This window comes from Felis catus, chromosome B1, assembly GCF_018350175.1.
Source record: "Felis catus isolate Fca126 chromosome B1, F.catus_Fca126_mat1.0, whole genome shotgun sequence".
NCBI lineage: Eukaryota > Metazoa > Chordata > Mammalia > Carnivora > Felidae > Felis > Felis catus.
The window spans coordinates 175,064,365-175,082,495 of NC_058371.1; the positions used below are offsets into that span (position 1 = coordinate 175,064,365).

The following is an 18,131-nucleotide window of genomic DNA, read 5'->3' on the forward strand; positions in this document are numbered from 1 at the left end:
AGCAGATTTAATGATAATTTTTATGATTTGTCAATTCACAGGTCTTATATTTTCATTGTTTGAATATATTTAGCAGCTTCCCATTCCAGAATATAGCCCTATTCCTTATTATGACCTAAAAGACCTTCCTGTCCCTTCCCTGCTTCATCTCATATCGCTCCTCCCTACACTCACATGCCTGGCCACACGGTTGTCCTCTGTTTCTACAACACGTAATGTTCTTTTCTGACCTTCTGGACTTTTGTAGTTGCTGTTCATTTTCAAGGAGGTCACTTCCCCCAGTCTGGCTTTTTCTCATTTTTCAGGCAACAGTTTAGTGCTACTAAAGAATTCTGTCGCTGGCAGCTCTTTCCTTTCATAGGGTACTGCTTGCTTCCATCATAGCATCTATGGCATGAAGATGATCCCTCCTTTATGGATTTGTTTCTCCCACTCTCTGGAGTGAGAACTCATTGGGGCATTGGCATTTGCTGGCTTATTCAAGCTTATCAAAACTTTGGTGCCTGAAATAGTGTCAACACATAGTAGTCACGTGTAAATACATATTGAATAAATGTCCATTTCTCTAATCAAGTTATTACCAGTGTAAAAGTGCAAGAGACTTGTTAATATTTTGTCTTTGACTTGTGCCTAAAATATATAATTGCTGGTCAACAGACATACGAAAAGATGCTGAACATCACTAATCATTAGGGAAGTGCATCTCCAAACCATCTTACATCTGTCAGTGTGGTTAGGATCTAAAAGACAAGACATAGATGTTGGCAAGGATATGGACAACCCTCATGTGCTGCCGGTAGGGATATAAATCAGTGAAGCCACTGTGAAACACAGGATGGCGATTCCTCAAAAAATTAAAAATAGAAGTACCATATGACCTGGTAGCGAAAACAGTAATTCAAAAAGATGTATGCAGCATTATTTACAATAGCCAAATTACGGAAGCAACATAAATGTCTATCCATAGAAGAATAGATAAAGGTGATGTGGTATATATATATATACACACACACACACACACACACACACACACACACGTATATATACATACATATACATACATATACATACATACATACATACACACAATGGATTATTACTCAGCTATAAAAGAGAATGGTATCTTGGCATTTGGGACAATATGGATGGACCTGGAGGTTATTGTGCTAAGTGAAATGAGTCAAATCAAATACTATATATAAATTCACTTACATGTGTAATCTAAAAAGCAAAACAGGGGCGCCTGGGTGGCGCAGTCGGTTAAGCGTCCGACTTCAGCCAGGTCACGATCTCGCGGTCCGTGAGTTCGAGCCCCGCGTCAGGCTCTGGGCTGAGGGCTCGGAGCCTGGAGCCTGTTTCCAATTCTGTGTCTCCCTCTCTCTCTCTCTGCCCCTCCCCCGTTCATGCTCTGTCTCTCTCTGTCCCCAAAATAAATAAAAAACGTTGAAAAAAAATTAAAAAAAAAAATAAAAAGCAAAACAAATGAACAAATAAACGAAGAAAAAACCCCAGAAACACAATCATAAATACAGAGAACAAATTAGTGGTTACCAGAGGGGAGGGGGTTGGAGAGGAGGGGCAAAATGGTGAAGGGGATTAAGAGGTACAGATTTCCAGTTATGAAATAATTAAGTCATGGGGATGAAAGGTACGGCATTGGGAACATAGTGATATAATAATGTTGACAAATAGTGACAGATGGCAACGTGCTTATCACAGTAAGCATGCATAACGTATAGAATTGTCAAATCACTGTTGTGTACCTGAGAGGTATGTTGTACAACTGCAACTCATATAACGTTGTATGTCAACCAGACTCCATATATTTTATATATATAATTACTGACACAAAACATTTTTTTCAATAAGTGTCTACTTAAAAATGAAGAAAGGGGCGCCTGGGTGGCTCAGTTGGTTAAGCTTCCGACTTCGGCTCAGGTCATGATCTCATGGTCCGTGGGTTCGAGCCCTGCGTCGGGCTCTGTGCTGACAGCTCAGAGCCTGGAGCCTCCTTCGGATTCTGTGTCTCCCTCTCTCTCTCTGACCCTCCCCCATTCAGGCTCTGTCTCTCTCTGTCTCAAAAACAAATAAATGTTGGAAAAAATTTTTAAAAATGAAGAAAATATGGAACTATCAAGAAACAGAGTTCCATTTGTTTTGTGTTTTTTTTTTTTTCTTTCTTTGCTCTCTCAAGATGCTGCAGCGGTGTTACTCCTATCAGGAACCATCTTTATGGGGAAAAATGAATTATTTGGAAAGATTTGTAGATGAAAGTGTGTTTGTCACCTTTGGCCTTGGCTGGCGAGCATCTGGACTGCACCCCCCTCTGCCAGTGCTTGTCAGGACAGCCATAGAGCAGCATGATTTAACAGGAAGAAAACAGGATAAAATGCATGCAGTCCTTCAGAGAGTTACGAGAGACTTCAAATTGTCAGTTCAGGTTTTCAGGATTCGAAGTTCTTCTAGTCTCAGTTTATGAAGACTGATCTGTAGTTTTCTTTTTCTTTTTTTTTTTTCTCTTCTCAATTTAGTGTTCATGAAAAGAAAGATTGATAGCTCATATTAAACCTAAGTATAGAGCTGAACAGTAGCATCCTGGTTTTGTTTTGTGTTTTCTCCTCTCAACTGTATTTTTCCCCCTTGGTGTATTACTGTCATTTGTTGACACAGTGTTTGATTTTTTAAAAAGCGAGTGGTTGATATGGTTTACTAGCAACTCTATATCATCTGTTTATATTTAATTTCATAGATTAGCATTGAGGAATTTTGAGGATCTTTTGTTCTATAATGCCTGGCTTGTATAGTCTAACAATGTTTCTTCAAGGCTAAAACGCATTTATTTTAAATGAAAAGAATTTGTAGTGTGTATTCCTATTTTCAGTGAATGCTGAGTACCATCATTTTATGAAATTCTTCATCAGGAACCAGCTTCATGGTTTCAAAAAATAATAGTTTTGTTTTAGCTATCTTAGAATTACTCTGCATATATGTATTCCAAGCCATGACCTCTCCTCTCTCCAGTATGTTTTAAAAATGGGCTTACATGCTTCACATGTATAACAGGCACGGAGAAGCAGTATGTAAAGTAGGTTCCCAGAGCCTGGCTGCCTGAGTTCTGCTCTCAGCTCTGATGCTAAGTACTTGTGTGATCTTGGCGAAGTCAGGTAACCGTTTTGTGCCTGTGGACAGGAAGGGATGTGTAATAGAACTAACCTAATAGGGGTTTTCTGAGGGTTCAGCGAGTTAATGGAAATAAAATGTGCAGCAGAGTGCATGGCACATATGATGATAGGATGAGGAACAGCAGAAGCAGCAACGGGGGGCTGTCTGTATACACAGCTGCTTCTGATTTCCAGGTAGCATCGGAGTTTATACATATTCTGCAGGTGGTAGCCGACAGCCAGTGTACCCAACCACAGTAGTCACATCGCTTCACAGTAGTGTTTCAGTAGGTCACCTCTGGAGCCCCTTTATGTGTGTTTGAGTAAATTCCAATCATGTTTTTCTTCCCTGTTCTGAATATGAACATTGAACGGAATGAGCAACCTCTCTAGCCAGTCCAGCTACCATACACACCAGCTTTTGTCAAACAGCTTGTATCTTGAGAGTCACCCTCTCTGTGGCCCCAATTTTATTTCTCGTGGACATCATCTGGTTAACTGGTTAACGGTAAGACTTCTTCTGTAGCAGAGAAGGTATTCTCAAAGTCAGAGTTAGGAGAGCATATCTGAATTGGGCTAAGCAGACAGGTGCAACCCAACGTGAGCTTTTCATTGCTTCCCAAATGAGTAAGAATACAAAGATTTCCTATCACAGCTTTGTTATTATAAATCCTCAAAGGTAACATCTGTGCCTGCCTTGTCTGACCTCTGGCCCATTTCCACTTAAAAAGAAAAAGACAAATCGAGAGTTATAGTGATGATAATCCTATAGAAATCCCCTCAAGTCCATATTTCTAACTTAAAATGAGTTCACACTCACCTTTTTAAAGGATCTGTCGTTTCTTTCCCATTAGAATTTACATAATTAGACTCTGCATTTACATTTATTTTATGCATCGTGCATTTGGCACTTCTTGTTTAAGACCTTCCAATGACTCCCACTTGTCTGCTGAGAAAGGAACAAAGTCCTGAACACCTGTACTGTGAGACTGCTGGGGCCTGGCCTCTGCTGTCTCTGCTGTGTCTGTCTTCGTCTTTCCTATTTGCTAACTTCACGTGTAATCCGGTTCTCTGGCCAAATAGATTTTTGGAAGTTTCCCCTTTCCTTGACTTTTCTCATAGTGTTCTTTCCCAGAGTTATGGAGTGATTCATTGTACCTCCAAATGTACTTTTGACTACTTTAGAAACCTGTCTTTTTAGTCATGAATAACAATTTCAAAAGCTGTGTTTTTGTGAAATTTTTTATCATTCTAGTCTGAGGGTGGCTTCCTCCATGAATGCTTCTAATCCCTAAAGGGACCCCCCCCCCCCCAACCATAGTTCTTATTCTAACCACATTTCCCCTTAGATTGGATTGCAAACTGTATGAGGACAGGGGGCGAGATTCCTAATCTGTGCCAGTAATTATCTGCGTGCTCAGTAAATGTGCATGGTTTTGCATTATTTTTCATGAAGATTATTCTCATCATCGGAGTGCATTGTTTTGAAGTTATAACTCCAGTTGATTAGTACTTTGACTTTTCCTTGTCGTGTATTTTAGAAATCTGCCATCAATATTCATTTAACAATTATGGCCTATCATGAATTTCATACAACTCTGCAGAGTACACACTGTGACTCAGGATCCGAGGCTCCCGGAAAGTCAGTAGTATATCACCTTCCAAGAGGCTTCGATTGGTGTCTGTGAGCATTCCTTTCTGGTGCCCGTGAAGAAATTCTTTATGCTGTTTTCTTCTTCCAGTCATGATTCAACTTTTCATTTGGCAGTATCTCAGAATACAGTGATCTCAAGCTCTCAGGATTTCCACCTTTTAAGTGTTTCTCCTTGTGATGGTTTTTGAGACTAAACACATTATCTTCTTTCTTCTACTTCTCTCCCCACTCTACATATGATAAAGGGAAATTTAAAGAGGAGGATGATAACTATTTTCTTTTAACTTTTTATTTTTAATTATGTTAACATAATTTCCAACTTAGAAAAGTTACAAGCATGGTACAAAGAATTCTCATATACCCTTTGCCCAGACTTCCCAAATATTAATGTCTTACTTTGTCATTTTTCTTTCTGTGTATGCATGTATATATGTACATACATGTGTATGTGTGTGTATGCATATGTTTAGAGTTACTTAAAAGTAGGTTGCAGACATTATGCCCTTGTATCCCTAAGTATCTCAATGTTATTTCTTAAAAAGAAAGACATGCCCTGAAATAACCATGCTATAGTGATCAAAATCTGGAAATTATCTGATCTACAGATTTTATTCATTACAGCTATGTGTATAAACCTTATTTAGTAGCTTTAATGTCTGTAGATCTAATGTATATTTGAAATGCAACATTAGGGGTTGCTTATATAATTTGATTCTTGGCAATAACTGTAGTTTAAGAGTTTGTACAATCTCTAGAGTCCAGAAATGGGGTAGTGAGATGATAATTAAAATACAATTAGTTTTAACTCCCAGAGACTGAAAATTTCAAATATTTTTTCTTCCTAGAATTGTTTTTTTTTAATTTATTTATTTTGAGAGAGAGAGAGCATAAACGGGAGGGGCAGAGAGAGAGAGAGAATGTCAAGCAGGCTACACACTGTCAGTACAGAGCCAGCCATGGTGCTTGAACTCACAAACCATTAGATCATGACCTGAGCCGAAATCCAGAGTCAGACACTTAATCGACAGAGCCACCCAGATACCCTGCTAGCATTTCTTTTTTAAAAACGTTCAAATTTAATATTTTACCTCACTTATTCAGAGAGTCATTTGGCAAACTACAGACTTTGAATTACATCACTAAAACCTATAGAAAATAACATCTTTCAGCATTTAATTTTCATGCTAGTGTCTTTCACTAGGAGATATATAGGATGACTAATGGGTTTTTTGCTCAATGAGCAAAGCTCATTGTTTAAGTTCTTTAAAGTGGGAGTTAAAAGGGAGTGATGAAGCTTAATAACCAATTTTGGTAATGCAAAGACAGATTATATAAAATCACTATATTTGGTTGGTGTTCATCCCTTTCATTTGAACTCTTGGATTTATTTATATTTTCATTGTTTAAGTTTCAGTTGAGAAGTAAACAAGGAGTGACATGGGTACTTTAGAATGTAGAATAATGTAAAACCCACTAGAAGAGTGAAATAATAAATACTTTATATTTGCACATAATTTTTAGAATTCAGTAGCAGTAGAATGAGCCTGGATAGACCCATTTCCAAAATGACACTTTCTTTCCAGCCCCACTATCTTCCATTAGACTCCACTCTAGCCAATAAGCCTTGCCCCCCCCTTTTTTTTTTAAAAGGACCCAAAATTTTACTTTCAGAACTAAAAGAGATAAAGCATATACAGTCTTTAGGAAGTAGTTTCTGACTTCCATTATTATGTTACTCAATTTGGTTGTAGCACTTAAAAACTTCTCCTCCCCACTTTACCATTTTAGTGGTCAATAACAATCATCCTTAGCTTAAGTTTTGTTTATACCAATATTGCTTCATGTTTATGGACCATTATTTATATTCATGGCTGCATTGTCTCAGATATTCTGTTAACCTGTACAATTTACTTTCACAAATGAAATTCTCATAGTTGATGCATTAGCAGAATTTGGCTCATTCTGTACCTTTAAAGTGTGTTCCATGGTGACATTTTTGTAGTCAGGTCTTCTGTATGTAGTTCTTTGACCCTCTCCGTTATTCTTGTTCGTCAGCCCTGAACCGTTTCCAGTTCTGGTTCATCAACTCTCTTCCACCTTTATTTGGATCCCTGTGTGATTTCAGACTCATTCTTGCTACCCTCTAGAATTGCTTGTTTCTCTTATTAGAGAATAGCTTGGCCAGTGTTTTCCATCTATTTTTCTTGCTTCTGCTTTCAGACCGTTGAGATTGCTGAGAATTGCCAGTTAGGGAACCATGCCTTTTCAGTTGGCCACAAATTCATGCGGGTCTGTTTTTTTAGTTTGGTTTTAACCTAATCTGGTTGCAGCATGCTAATTGGTGATCTTTATAAGCAACTTTTTTTTTTTCTAACTTTTATTGTACCAAAGGAAAGATAAAATGGTTTCAATGGAAAACAGATATTTGTTCCTTGTTTTTTCATTCTTGGACGTTATTCTTTGTCGTTGATAAATTCTTTTCCTCTGATCTTTTTCTCTTTTTTTGGAAGTAATATTAGGATCTTCCAGCTCCATCATCTTGTACTATGTTTTTTCTCCCTCTTGTTTTGGGAAAGTTTCTTTCTAAGCTTTCTCTCTTTTTTTATTTAAAAAAATTAAAATTCGTGATTCTATTTTTAATTATCAAAACTTTTTGTGTTCTTATTTTTTCTTTTTAGAACATGCTGTACTTGTTTTAAAGCTACACTATCTTTCCTTGACAGTCTGATATTTATAGTTTTAAAAATTTAATATTTTGATTTTGGTCTCTGTCTTTTATGTTGGAAGGTTTCTTTTAAATGTTTGGGATCAGGTGTGAGAAGACTCCATGAGTCTCTTGCTGGGAATGTTGGGATTGGGGTATTGGTTATCACTGGCTTCAACATTTTGTATGAAAATGTGGGCAGATAACTAGGAGTCTGTAGAATGACACGTAACCACTTTTTTTTTCCAGATGGTACCTTATCTCTGCCTCAAGACAATGCCTAGAGGCCCCCAGGTTAGAATCTGTCTGGTCCAGTTTCTCCAGAGTAAAGGACCCAACTTCCACATGAGTGAGGAGGCCTTGTTGCTTAGCTGCTTTAGCACAGGGGAGAAAACGAATGGACTTTACTCCCTTTATATAATAAACTTGTTTCAGATCTACTTCTCACCCTACACTTCTTTAGGTATTAGCCTCTCCCGTAATTTATGGAACTTTGTGGAACATTACTTGCTGCCTGTTAACTTCCTCTGCATGTCTGAAGGTACCAGCTTTTGCCTCTGAGACAAGTCAGTCATTTGCTATGTACTGTGAATCTCTTTGGTTCTTTGTCCTTTTGAGTTTGTACTGTCTCTTCACTGTCATTCTGTTGTGGTATTGGGTGGGAATGGAGATACATACATGGACCCATCCAGCTATGCTTAAAAGTAATTCCATTTATGATTTTCCTGTTGGCTCTTTAACACATTGCTTATTTTTGTATTTATTTTAATAGTTAGCAACCTCATCTGAATCATCTCCATAACTAATAACTTTACTTTCCAGTTTATGAAAATAATAATTTTAACAAACTTTCTCTAGGCTATGCAGTGTGATGATTCTTTTTTTAAATTTTGTTTTGTTTATTTATTTTGAGAGAGAGAGAGTGAGCATGAACAGGGGAGGGCTAGAGAGAGAGAGAGAGAGAGAGAGAGAGAGAGAATCCCAAGCAGGTTCCATGCTGTTAGTGCAGAGCCCCATGCGGGGCTCGATCTCATCAACTGGGAGATCATGACCTGAGCTGAAATCAAGAGTCAGATGCTTAACTGACTAAGCCACCCAGGCGCCCCTACAGTGTGGTGATTCTTGAGAATAGAAAAAAAACATTCCTCGTTATCAAATAGCTTATAGCATTTCTGTATAAACACATTTAATTTGCTACATTGTTCAAATTGCAGTTATATTTAAAAATATTATTTTAAATTGTCAGCATATGTTTAAACAGCCACCTATAAAGTCACTTCTACATGCTTCACATGTATTGCATCCTTTGATCACCACAGCAATCCTATGAGTTCGATGGTTTTCTTATCCTCATTTTGAAGATTAGGAACCTGAGAGAATGGCGAAGTTGTATTTCAGGAGTACCCAGTTAGTGATGAAGGCTTTGTTAGAATCCAGAGTCTTTGACTTCCAGTTCCACCTTCTCAGGGGCTGCATGGTGCTAAGGATGCCACAGAAGGATACTTAATTCAGCCTGATGACAATAAAAGTTTGGAGACAAGTCCCAAGAGAGATTGTGCCTAAGCCCAGTCTTGGAGAAATTGGGCTAGCTGGGTGGAGTACCATTTTAGTTAAATAATCTTCTTAGCTCAAGATCTGTCTTTCCAGTTCTTCTCTTTATTCTCTTACCTTTTTGAGAAAGAAAGCATTCATCTTCCATTCAGCTTGGGAAACATTTTTGGATGGTCTGCCATTTGCCTTACCATATCTCATGCCTTCATTTGAGTTTATGATATCCTTTTTTATTAATGGCATAGGCTGTTGATCTATCCTGACTGGTTTCATTTCTTCCCAACTTGGCTTCTTTCATAAGACACTAAGTAAACTAGGCAGTTTTCTTCTTACAAGGAATACCAACAGATACCGTTTTCAGCCCATCTTTTATTAGATTTCTTTGCTATATTTAATAGTGGTAATCATTCCTTTTTGGAAAGCTTTGAGCCTTTCTGTTTTTTACACTGTCTCTTCTCATTTGCTTCATTGCTTTTTGTCCCCTCCTGCTGCTTATAATTTAGTTTCCTGAGAGTTTATCCTTGGTTGGTTTAAATTTACAACTGCTGCTTGTACTCTAAAGACTTTCAAGTCGTTGAGCCCTTTCCTTGCTCCAAGATTCAAATCTATAGAGTGATCTGTCTCATAGGTGTCTTGACTTTGATTTCCAACAGATATCTCCCAGTCAGTCTAAAAGAAAACTCACTGCACTCACTAAAACAGTTTGTACTTTATTTTCTTTTAAATAAAAGTGGACCTTATGGCCAACCTTGTAATCAAAGCTAAAAATAATGGTATGACCATTTATGAGCTCTTCCTTATTCCCCGAATTTAACATTATATGTTTTATCTCCTTAAACCACATAGAGACGTGCATACTTTTCTCTCTCCCTTTTCTCTTCTCCATCTCCCTCCTTTCAACCCTTTCCCCCCATCCCTACTACGACTGCCCTACGTTTGGCTGTCTTCATTTCTCACCTAGACTTCTGTTGACAGTGTCCTAACTGGTCCCCTGCCTCTGGCCTCACCTTCATAAATCTGTATTCCGCAGTAAGCAGAGTGTGTAACATTTATCTCTGATCACATTCCTGTGCTGAAACCATTTCAGTGGCACACCATGAGCTACACAATCAAAGCTCAGCAAACTTCTCTGAAAAGAATCAGATAGTAAATTATTTAAGCTTTGCAAGCCAGATGATCTTTGCTGCATCTCAGCTCTGCCCTTGTAGTGGGAAAACAGCCACAGACAATCTATAAGTGAGTCGATGTGGCTGTATTTTAATAAAACTTTATTTATTAAAAACATGTGATGGTGTGGATTTGGCCTGCAGGCCATAATGTGAAGACCCCTTACAATTTGATTTTTAAATTCCCTAACCAAGGTACTGCAGGTTATGGCTCCTTTATTCTTTTGCATACCTACCTAACATCAACCACAGTCTTACTTTTTACACTGCATTTTTTCCTCTGAATACTCTGTGTAGACATCAGTCCTTGCTGTTTCCGAGTTGTTTGCAGCAATCTCTTTATGGATCTGTCTGCTTTTCTGGTCATCAATGTCACAGTTATTTTTGTCTTGTACATTCCTTGTTACTAGATTGTAAATTTTCTGAGAGCAGAGAAAGTGACAACTGTATATCCCATGCAGCACTAGCATACTCTTTACACAAAATAGGAAATCAGTAAATGTATTTGAATCCAATTGTTATTTAAACCATGTGTTTTATAAAAACTAGGATTATGGCATAACTCAATTTATCATTTAAATTCCTAGAGACAAATAAAAAGTGGTGTGTTTTGGAAGGAGGCTTCTTGAGTTACTATGAAAATGATAAGTCTACCACACCTAATGGCACCATTAACATCAGTGAAGTTATCTGCCTGTCTGTCCACAAAGAGGACTTCTATTTAAATACCGGGTAGGTTTACTATTAAACAGGTAGGAGATGAAGAGTAGTTTCTGATAGTTATCATACCAGATAATAAGAGTTTTGTTATTTGAATTCTTCATTTGCTTCTTGTAAAAGGGTTTAATGGTTTCTTGAAGCTTAATCATTTTACAGCTTCCAAAAGTTCCTTAGGGAATTTGCTAAAAAGTAGAAAAATTAAAATATTATACTAGGTACTATGAAAGGCTAATGTATTTGCATCTAACCTTAAATAAATTTATGGCATTCCATTCTAGAACATGTAGTCCTAAATGTTTATCATTTACTCATTTTTTAAAATCAAGGACTAATGGCATAATTTATGCATTCATTTAGTGTATTATCATTCAAATAGGTGACAAACGAAAATAGTGATGACTTATTCACATTAAAATAAAAAACTAAATTTATTTAAGATCATATTGAAATGCCAGGTTTCTTGAAGATTTACTTTAGCGTTTAATGGTTTCAAAAACATAGCAATTAAAACAGTAAGCATTATTTATTTAATATATTTGACTCAATGAATGGTTTAATAGATTTTTTTGTAAGGACTTTTAAAAACAAGCTATCTAAGATACTTAGTGTGAAATTTACATTTTTTGATGTAATTAGTGAAAAACTAAATACTAAAATCTGGCTAAGCTAGTTATATAGAAACATAGTATTTTAATATAAATTTTATGAGAATGGGAAGAGATTTGTAAAGCTTTGTTATTTACATAAAATTACACATAAGATAGTATCATCATATGATGACCAGTATATACTAGTTGAGGTGACTGTTGTTTTCTAGTAAATCTAATTTGATTTTTGTAAAGAAAACTGATTATTAGTTGATTCTGTTTTAACCTTGACATTGCTTCTTTCTAAATGAATAATTAACTTAGTGTGGCTTACTATGAAATATTAAATGCATTCTAGTATTCAGATACCTAAGTAGTAAATAAAACATAATTTAAAATATTATTACTTTATGTCAGCATATAATCATATTCAAAATGAAAACAGGCTTGATAGAATGTTCTTGGTACAAGCAGACATGCAGGAGAAACTATCTACAATGAGATAAGGTTAAAAAATAATCATTGCAGTCATGTTCTGAGTGTCCTTGAACAGCATTTTCTAGAGTTTGAACTCTAATTTAGATGGGGAGGAGCTACATAATTTTGCACTTGAGGAAGAAAGCTGGCTGAAATGGTAAGGGAGAGATGGGAGGTAGATCACAATTACTGAGACTTTACATAGAGAAAGAGAGCATTAAAAAGAAAAAAGAAAACGGGTTTGAGAGAATCTTATGATAGAACTAATGAGATTCACTGTCTCTCTTGGTGAAGAGCTGCTGTTAGGAAGAAATTAAACCCCAAGATTTTGAATTTGTTGATAAAATAGATGGCCTCGAAATTGAAACATGAGGAAAACACAACCGTTTTGGGGTAGAAAAAGAGGAAGAAGGAAGAGAACTTTGATATAGGGAATTTTGAAGTTTTCTTAGGTAACAGCAACGATGTACCTAACATGTTCCAGGAAATAGTTGGAGTTATCGACGGATCCCAGGGAGAATTCAGGACCTGGGATGTTACTGTAATTTTAGCTACAGTAGGGAGATACAGTTTTGTGATAAGATGAGATGATGGGAGGAAAATTTGTTAAGACAAGAAGAGGACTAATTAGAGAACTGTTTGGACAATGTTTGCTTTAAATAGAGTAACCCAAGATGGCCTGGTCTGAGAGGGAAGAGGAAACCAAAGAGAGCCAGAGCCCTTTGCCACATGGGTCAAAACTGATAAGTGTATATATAGGGCATTAACAAAGCCATGCAGTAGGGTGATTAATTGGAAGACTATTCCTTTTGTCTGATCCAGTGTATTCCATTTATTTGAATGAATTAAAGTGTAAATCATTGGGAAAAGATGATATATTTCAAAGCATTATCCGATTTTCAAAGGGAATTTAATTAAAACCTTGACTTTTGTGTTGTTTCCATAAGAACCAAAAGTAAACAGTGATATCTTTTTATTCGTGTGTGCTATAGGCCCATCTTTACCTTTGAGATCTATTTACCCTCAGAACGTGCGTTTTTATTTGGAGCAGAAACATCTCAAGCTCAAAGAAAATGGACAGAGGCAATAGCCAAGGTATTGCATATTTATCCTAAGTCAGGAAGATTCTTAATTTGGAGTTTCTGGTTGAGCTTCAGAGGTCCAGTAAAATTTTATACAAGATTCTGGGAAAAATGACCATATTTCATTAATTTTTCAAAGGTTATAGTCAAAAGAGATTAAGAGCTTCCTTCCTAGAGCCTTAAGCAGAGAAAAAAATAATGTAGGACCTTGGAGAAATCATTCTTTGAATTAAGGCCATATTGTGATGATTAAGACCTTTTCACTATTATAAAGTCATTTCTGTGTATGTCTCTTTATAGGTAAATATGTTATTCATGGTATACACAAAGGGGAAAGGAACAGATTCAGCCAAAGATACAAATGGAGACAAACATTGTTGAAAGTTGACGTTTTGAAAAATGCCACAAATCAGTATAGAGAATGTCTTCCTATTTCAGTTCTGTATATATCAAAAAAAAGTGGTTTAAGATGCTGCCATTTGAAAATGCATTATAGCTGTTCAGTTGTAAGACTGATAGAAAGTTTAAATAATTGTTTTGAAATTTGGATTACTTCTAAATTTTTAGGGTAGAAAAACTATTTTTGTTTTCCTACCTTCCCTCAAATCTGTCGGTAGGGAAGGGATTTCCTATTTTCACTGTCTTTATTACTTTTCTGTATTTGTTTTAACAGCATTTTGTTCCCTTTGTTGCTGAAAACTTAACAGAAGCTGACTATGATTTGATTGGTCAACTCTACTACAAAGACTGCCATACCCTGGATCAGTGGAGAAAAGGCTGGTTTTCTATGGACAAATCTAGTTTGCGTTTTTGCCTTCCAATGCAAGAAGTTCAGGAATATAGAATGCACTTAAGAAGACTACAAGAGCTAAGTAAGATTTTTTTTCCTCTCTCATCTTATATTTTGGATGCAATTCTTTATTGCACATGATAATAGTAGCATCATAAAATTATGCCTTACTTCCAGACATAACTAAGTACTATTAATAATTGTGTCTTTATGGGTACTTAGCGTCTTGTTCTAAATCATATATTCATGCTTTTCTCTCTCCCTACAGCAATCAGCACAGTGGTTCAAAATGGGGAAAAAATAGATGTCTTGCTCTTGGTAGAAAAAGGGAGGTAAGTGCATTTTTGCTTTCTACTCTTTATTACAGTTTTTCAGGATGTTTTGGTTATCTTCTTTGAAGGAGAACCCATTATTTTATAGCCTTTTGGAAGTTGTCTGAAGTATGTGTATGTCTGTGTGTGTGTGTGTGTGTGTGTGCGCGCGCGCATGTGTGCTCATACACGCACTCTTGAGTAGAAAGAATATACTAATAAAGTTTGCATATTTTTGTATGATGACAAAATCGGTATGATCAATCATTTTAGTTTTTTATAGACTTAGATTCTTTTGGGACATTCACATTTAAATATTGGGAAGCATCTTGGAAGTTGTAAATATGTTTTCAGTATAGGTATATGATGAATATGTATAATACCCTGAATTATCTATGCATGTGAGTCATGCACACATAAAACTCGATTTCTTGAATGTATTCACTTCAACAACAAATACTAAGCGCCTACTGTGTATCAGGTACTGTTCTAAGTACTGGGGTTACAGTGCTGAGTAAAATGATTTTTATGCCCTCACGGAGCATGTATACTAGTGGTAGAAACAGAATGTGAGCAGACAAAAAAATAATCACATAGTATCACGTGCATCAATTTTAAACGCTTGAAGAAAAATAAGGTAAGGAGAGAGCCTGACAGGACAGTATTCTGTTTTAGATAAGGTGGTGAGAGATGTGCATGAAGCAAAGAAGCAGACCATTCAGCAGCCAGAAGAGAGTGTTCCCGGGATGTTTTGAAGAGCCTACATGTCTTAACATGTTCATGGTCTGCAAGCAAGCTGCTGTTGGCTGGGAGATTTGAATGAATGAGATGGTAGAAAGAAATTATTTCAAAAGAGAAAAAGAGTTACTTAAGAGATCTCCCTGGGCTGGATCATAGAGGGGCTCACAGGTCATAATATGTGTAAAAATTTGAATTTCGTTCTGAGCATGATGGCAAGCTGCTCATTTGGAGAGCCGGGATGTAGAATGATCTGATACAGATGTTTAAAGGTCTTCTCTGACTCCGGGGGAACAAGTTTTTGGGGGACAAAAGTAGAAGTGATTATCCACTTAGGTGCTGCTACAGAGGCCAGACAAGAGATGACTGACATAATAAGACAGTGTTGAGGAGTGGTTGGAGCCATTGGGAAGGCAGAGGCCAGAGGGTTTGTTCATGGATCAGGTGAGTGGGGTCAAGGATGACCCCAAGTTTTTGGCCTGAGCAAGTACCTGAATGATGATGATGTTTTTTTCAGATAACAGATATAGGAGATTAAAGTTAGGATATTAATGTCAGTTTAGGGTAGTAGGTTGAGAATTTGGTTTTGAAAATGGTGACATTGACTTTAATAGCAAAGTGGGGCTGGTGAGTGGGCATGTGGATATATAAGTCTGGAATTAAGCGTAGAGGTTGCAGCTGGCGGTAGAAGTTTGAGAGTCACTGGCCAAGGAACTGGATGGATTCACCTAGACAAAGAGTAGAGACAGAGGAGAGATTTGAGGATGAAGCCCCAGGGACTCCAATAATTAGAGGGTAGGAAGAGGAGGATGATCCAGAAAAAGAGCCTAGGAAGGAACAGGTAGGGTCATATCACAATTAGGTATAGTCTCTTGAACAAACTTTTTTTTTTTTTCTAACCATTTGCTCTAAAATCCCTTAGTTATACTGGGGCATCTGGGTGACTCAGTCGGGTAAGCTTCTGACTTCTGCTCAGGTCACGATCTCACGGTTTGTGAGTTCGAGCCCCACGTCAGGCTGTGTGCTGACAGCTCAGAGCCTGGAGCCTGCTTTACATTCTGTGTCTCCCTCTCTCTCTCTTTGCTCCTCTCCTCCCCCACTTGTGTTCCATCTCTGTCTCTCTGTCTCTCTCTGTCTCTCTCTGTCTCTCTCTCTCTCAGAAATGAATAAATATTTAAAAAAATAAAATCCCTAATTACACTGATGCGGTGTTTTTAGCTCTACCAGAGTACAAGATAATTTGCAGAAACATCCATAATGTAAAAATATAGCTGAATTAGCCTTCCCTCTGGTTATTTTCTTTGTTGGTGACATGAATAATGACTTTCAACAGTTGTCTGAACCTGTCTTCAGTTTCATGTGAGGACATTAACAGCTTTAGACAACAAGCATATTGCTGATTAGATATTAATGTCAGAAGGTGTCTTTTCAGTTTATAGGCATAATTAGTATTTTGTGTTTTTACTTGTTTCTTTCTGGGATTATAAGTGTTCATGATACTTACGATTCTGATTTTTGGTACCAGATGATGGTTTTGCTATATTAACAGAGTACTGTTAACTATATATTCACCAATAATAATGAGGTAGTATTATGTATATGTGGTATGATATCATTGAAGCACTGGCATAATGCAGTTTTTACAATCATCTATTCATATTTATGGAATGCCAACTGCCTCTTACCTTTGTGGCAAAGGAAAAAAGTGGTCAGCAATACAGATTTGGAGTCTGAACTCCCAGAACTTATGTTTTTAAACAAATAAACAGCAACTTATAGTTGAATTTATTGTATTTATCATTTACATCATTAGGATACTATAGCCAAGGTTCTTTATTTTATTTTTATTTTTATTTTTTTTTTACCATTTTCAGGCTAAGGGGGATTTGACCAGACACAGAGGTTTTAATTAAATGTTGCAAACATGGATTAAATGTAGCAAAAAGGTTTTAGACTTGTTCAATTTGATGAATTTTTATTTAGTGCTTATTATATGCAGTGCATTCCCTTATGAATACAAAATAGGGGAGCCAGAAGACTGAACATTTTGTTATTTTGTAACATCTTGACCTTTCCACTGGACTCCATGAATCAGGAGGCGAACTCAGATACACTCTGAGTTCATAGAATAGTTGAAAACTAATGGAATTGCAAAATAATGGTCAAAGCTGCTTAATTGTGTTTCTGATAATGATTTCAAAATTTTTATCTACGTGAGTTATTAACAAAGTACATTGCAAGCATTTTTACTAAAGTGGAGAACAAAGAGTATGACAAGAGTAGGAGAAATACAGGGACAAATCTGTAACCAACTTATTTTCCTTAAGTCTCTTTGAACAACTGCCATACAAAATGTACTATTTGGAAACAACTATATTTATCGCATGCTTACATCCTGCTTTTTCTTGCTTTTCCTGTTTTCTCTAAATCAATAATATTCTGACAAGAACCAGAACACAATGATGAGAATGTATAGAGCTCACTGTGTAACAGGCACTATTTTAAGCACTTGTAACAGCCTTACAGTGCCTATATGATATTGAGGAGAATAATCTCTGAGTTCAAAAATAAAGCTGCCAGTTATTTCACCAGCAAAAATGGATTTATTTAGGAATGAAGAATTGCAAGTAGGGACAAGTGAGCTACAATGAAAGCATTGGGAAGTCCAGAGAAAAAAAGAAAAGGAGTAATCTTTTATAGAGGCAAATGGGGACTTGGGGGGCTTTTATAAACAAAAAGCCCTTTAGACTAAACTGGTAGTTTATAGTGACTTTTCATTGGCTGAGGTTTGACGGTCTCTCGTTGGCTGGGCAGTTGCTGTGGAGGAGAAAACCTTTCTTCCTCCTGCTGGAGTAGTAAAGATTGAAGTAGAATGGACTCGCAAGATTCCTTTCCTGTTGGGTCTGCAATTAATTGACTGATTAGTGTCTGTAAATGAGAGTTCTCCTTTTTTCCTTCCTGACTCCATTCTAAACAGGGTTTTCTTTTATTTTCACAAATCCATTTTGAAATCGAGTTGAGGTCAGTTTGTAGCTTAACAACCTAAAGATTTTTTGTTTTGTTTTGTTTTGTTTTTAAAACAAGTATTGTTTAATTTACCACACCAAATTGTTCTCAAGAATTAAGTCAACAAATGTAACAAGAGCCTGGATAAACAATATAAGTTACCAGAATTTAAAATTTTAACATT

The 18,131-nt window shown here is 36.6% G+C and overlaps 1 protein-coding gene and 1 long non-coding RNA gene across 9 annotated transcripts in view; one reads left to right on the forward strand and one right to left on the reverse strand.

Moving 5' to 3' along the window:
- Positions 1-18,131, forward strand: part of ARAP2 (ArfGAP with RhoGAP domain, ankyrin repeat and PH domain 2) — a 211,663-nt gene that overhangs the window by 109,245 nt on the left and 84,287 nt on the right. For all 8 annotated transcript variants that reach the window (XM_045056485.1, XM_045056484.1, XM_003985471.6 and 5 more), the window contains 4 exons: positions 10,824-10,968; positions 13,013-13,115; positions 13,776-13,974; positions 14,161-14,224. In XM_045056485.1, the coding sequence (XP_044912420.1) occupies positions 10,824-10,968; positions 13,013-13,115; positions 13,776-13,974; positions 14,161-14,224 (511 nt within the window). The remainder of the gene's footprint in view (positions 1-10,823; positions 10,969-13,012; positions 13,116-13,775; positions 13,975-14,160; positions 14,225-18,131) is intronic.
- The window catches only part of LOC123385090, a 191,906-nt gene that overhangs the window by 42,583 nt on the left and 131,192 nt on the right, over positions 1-18,131 (reverse strand). The gene's annotated exons all lie outside the window — the stretch shown is intronic.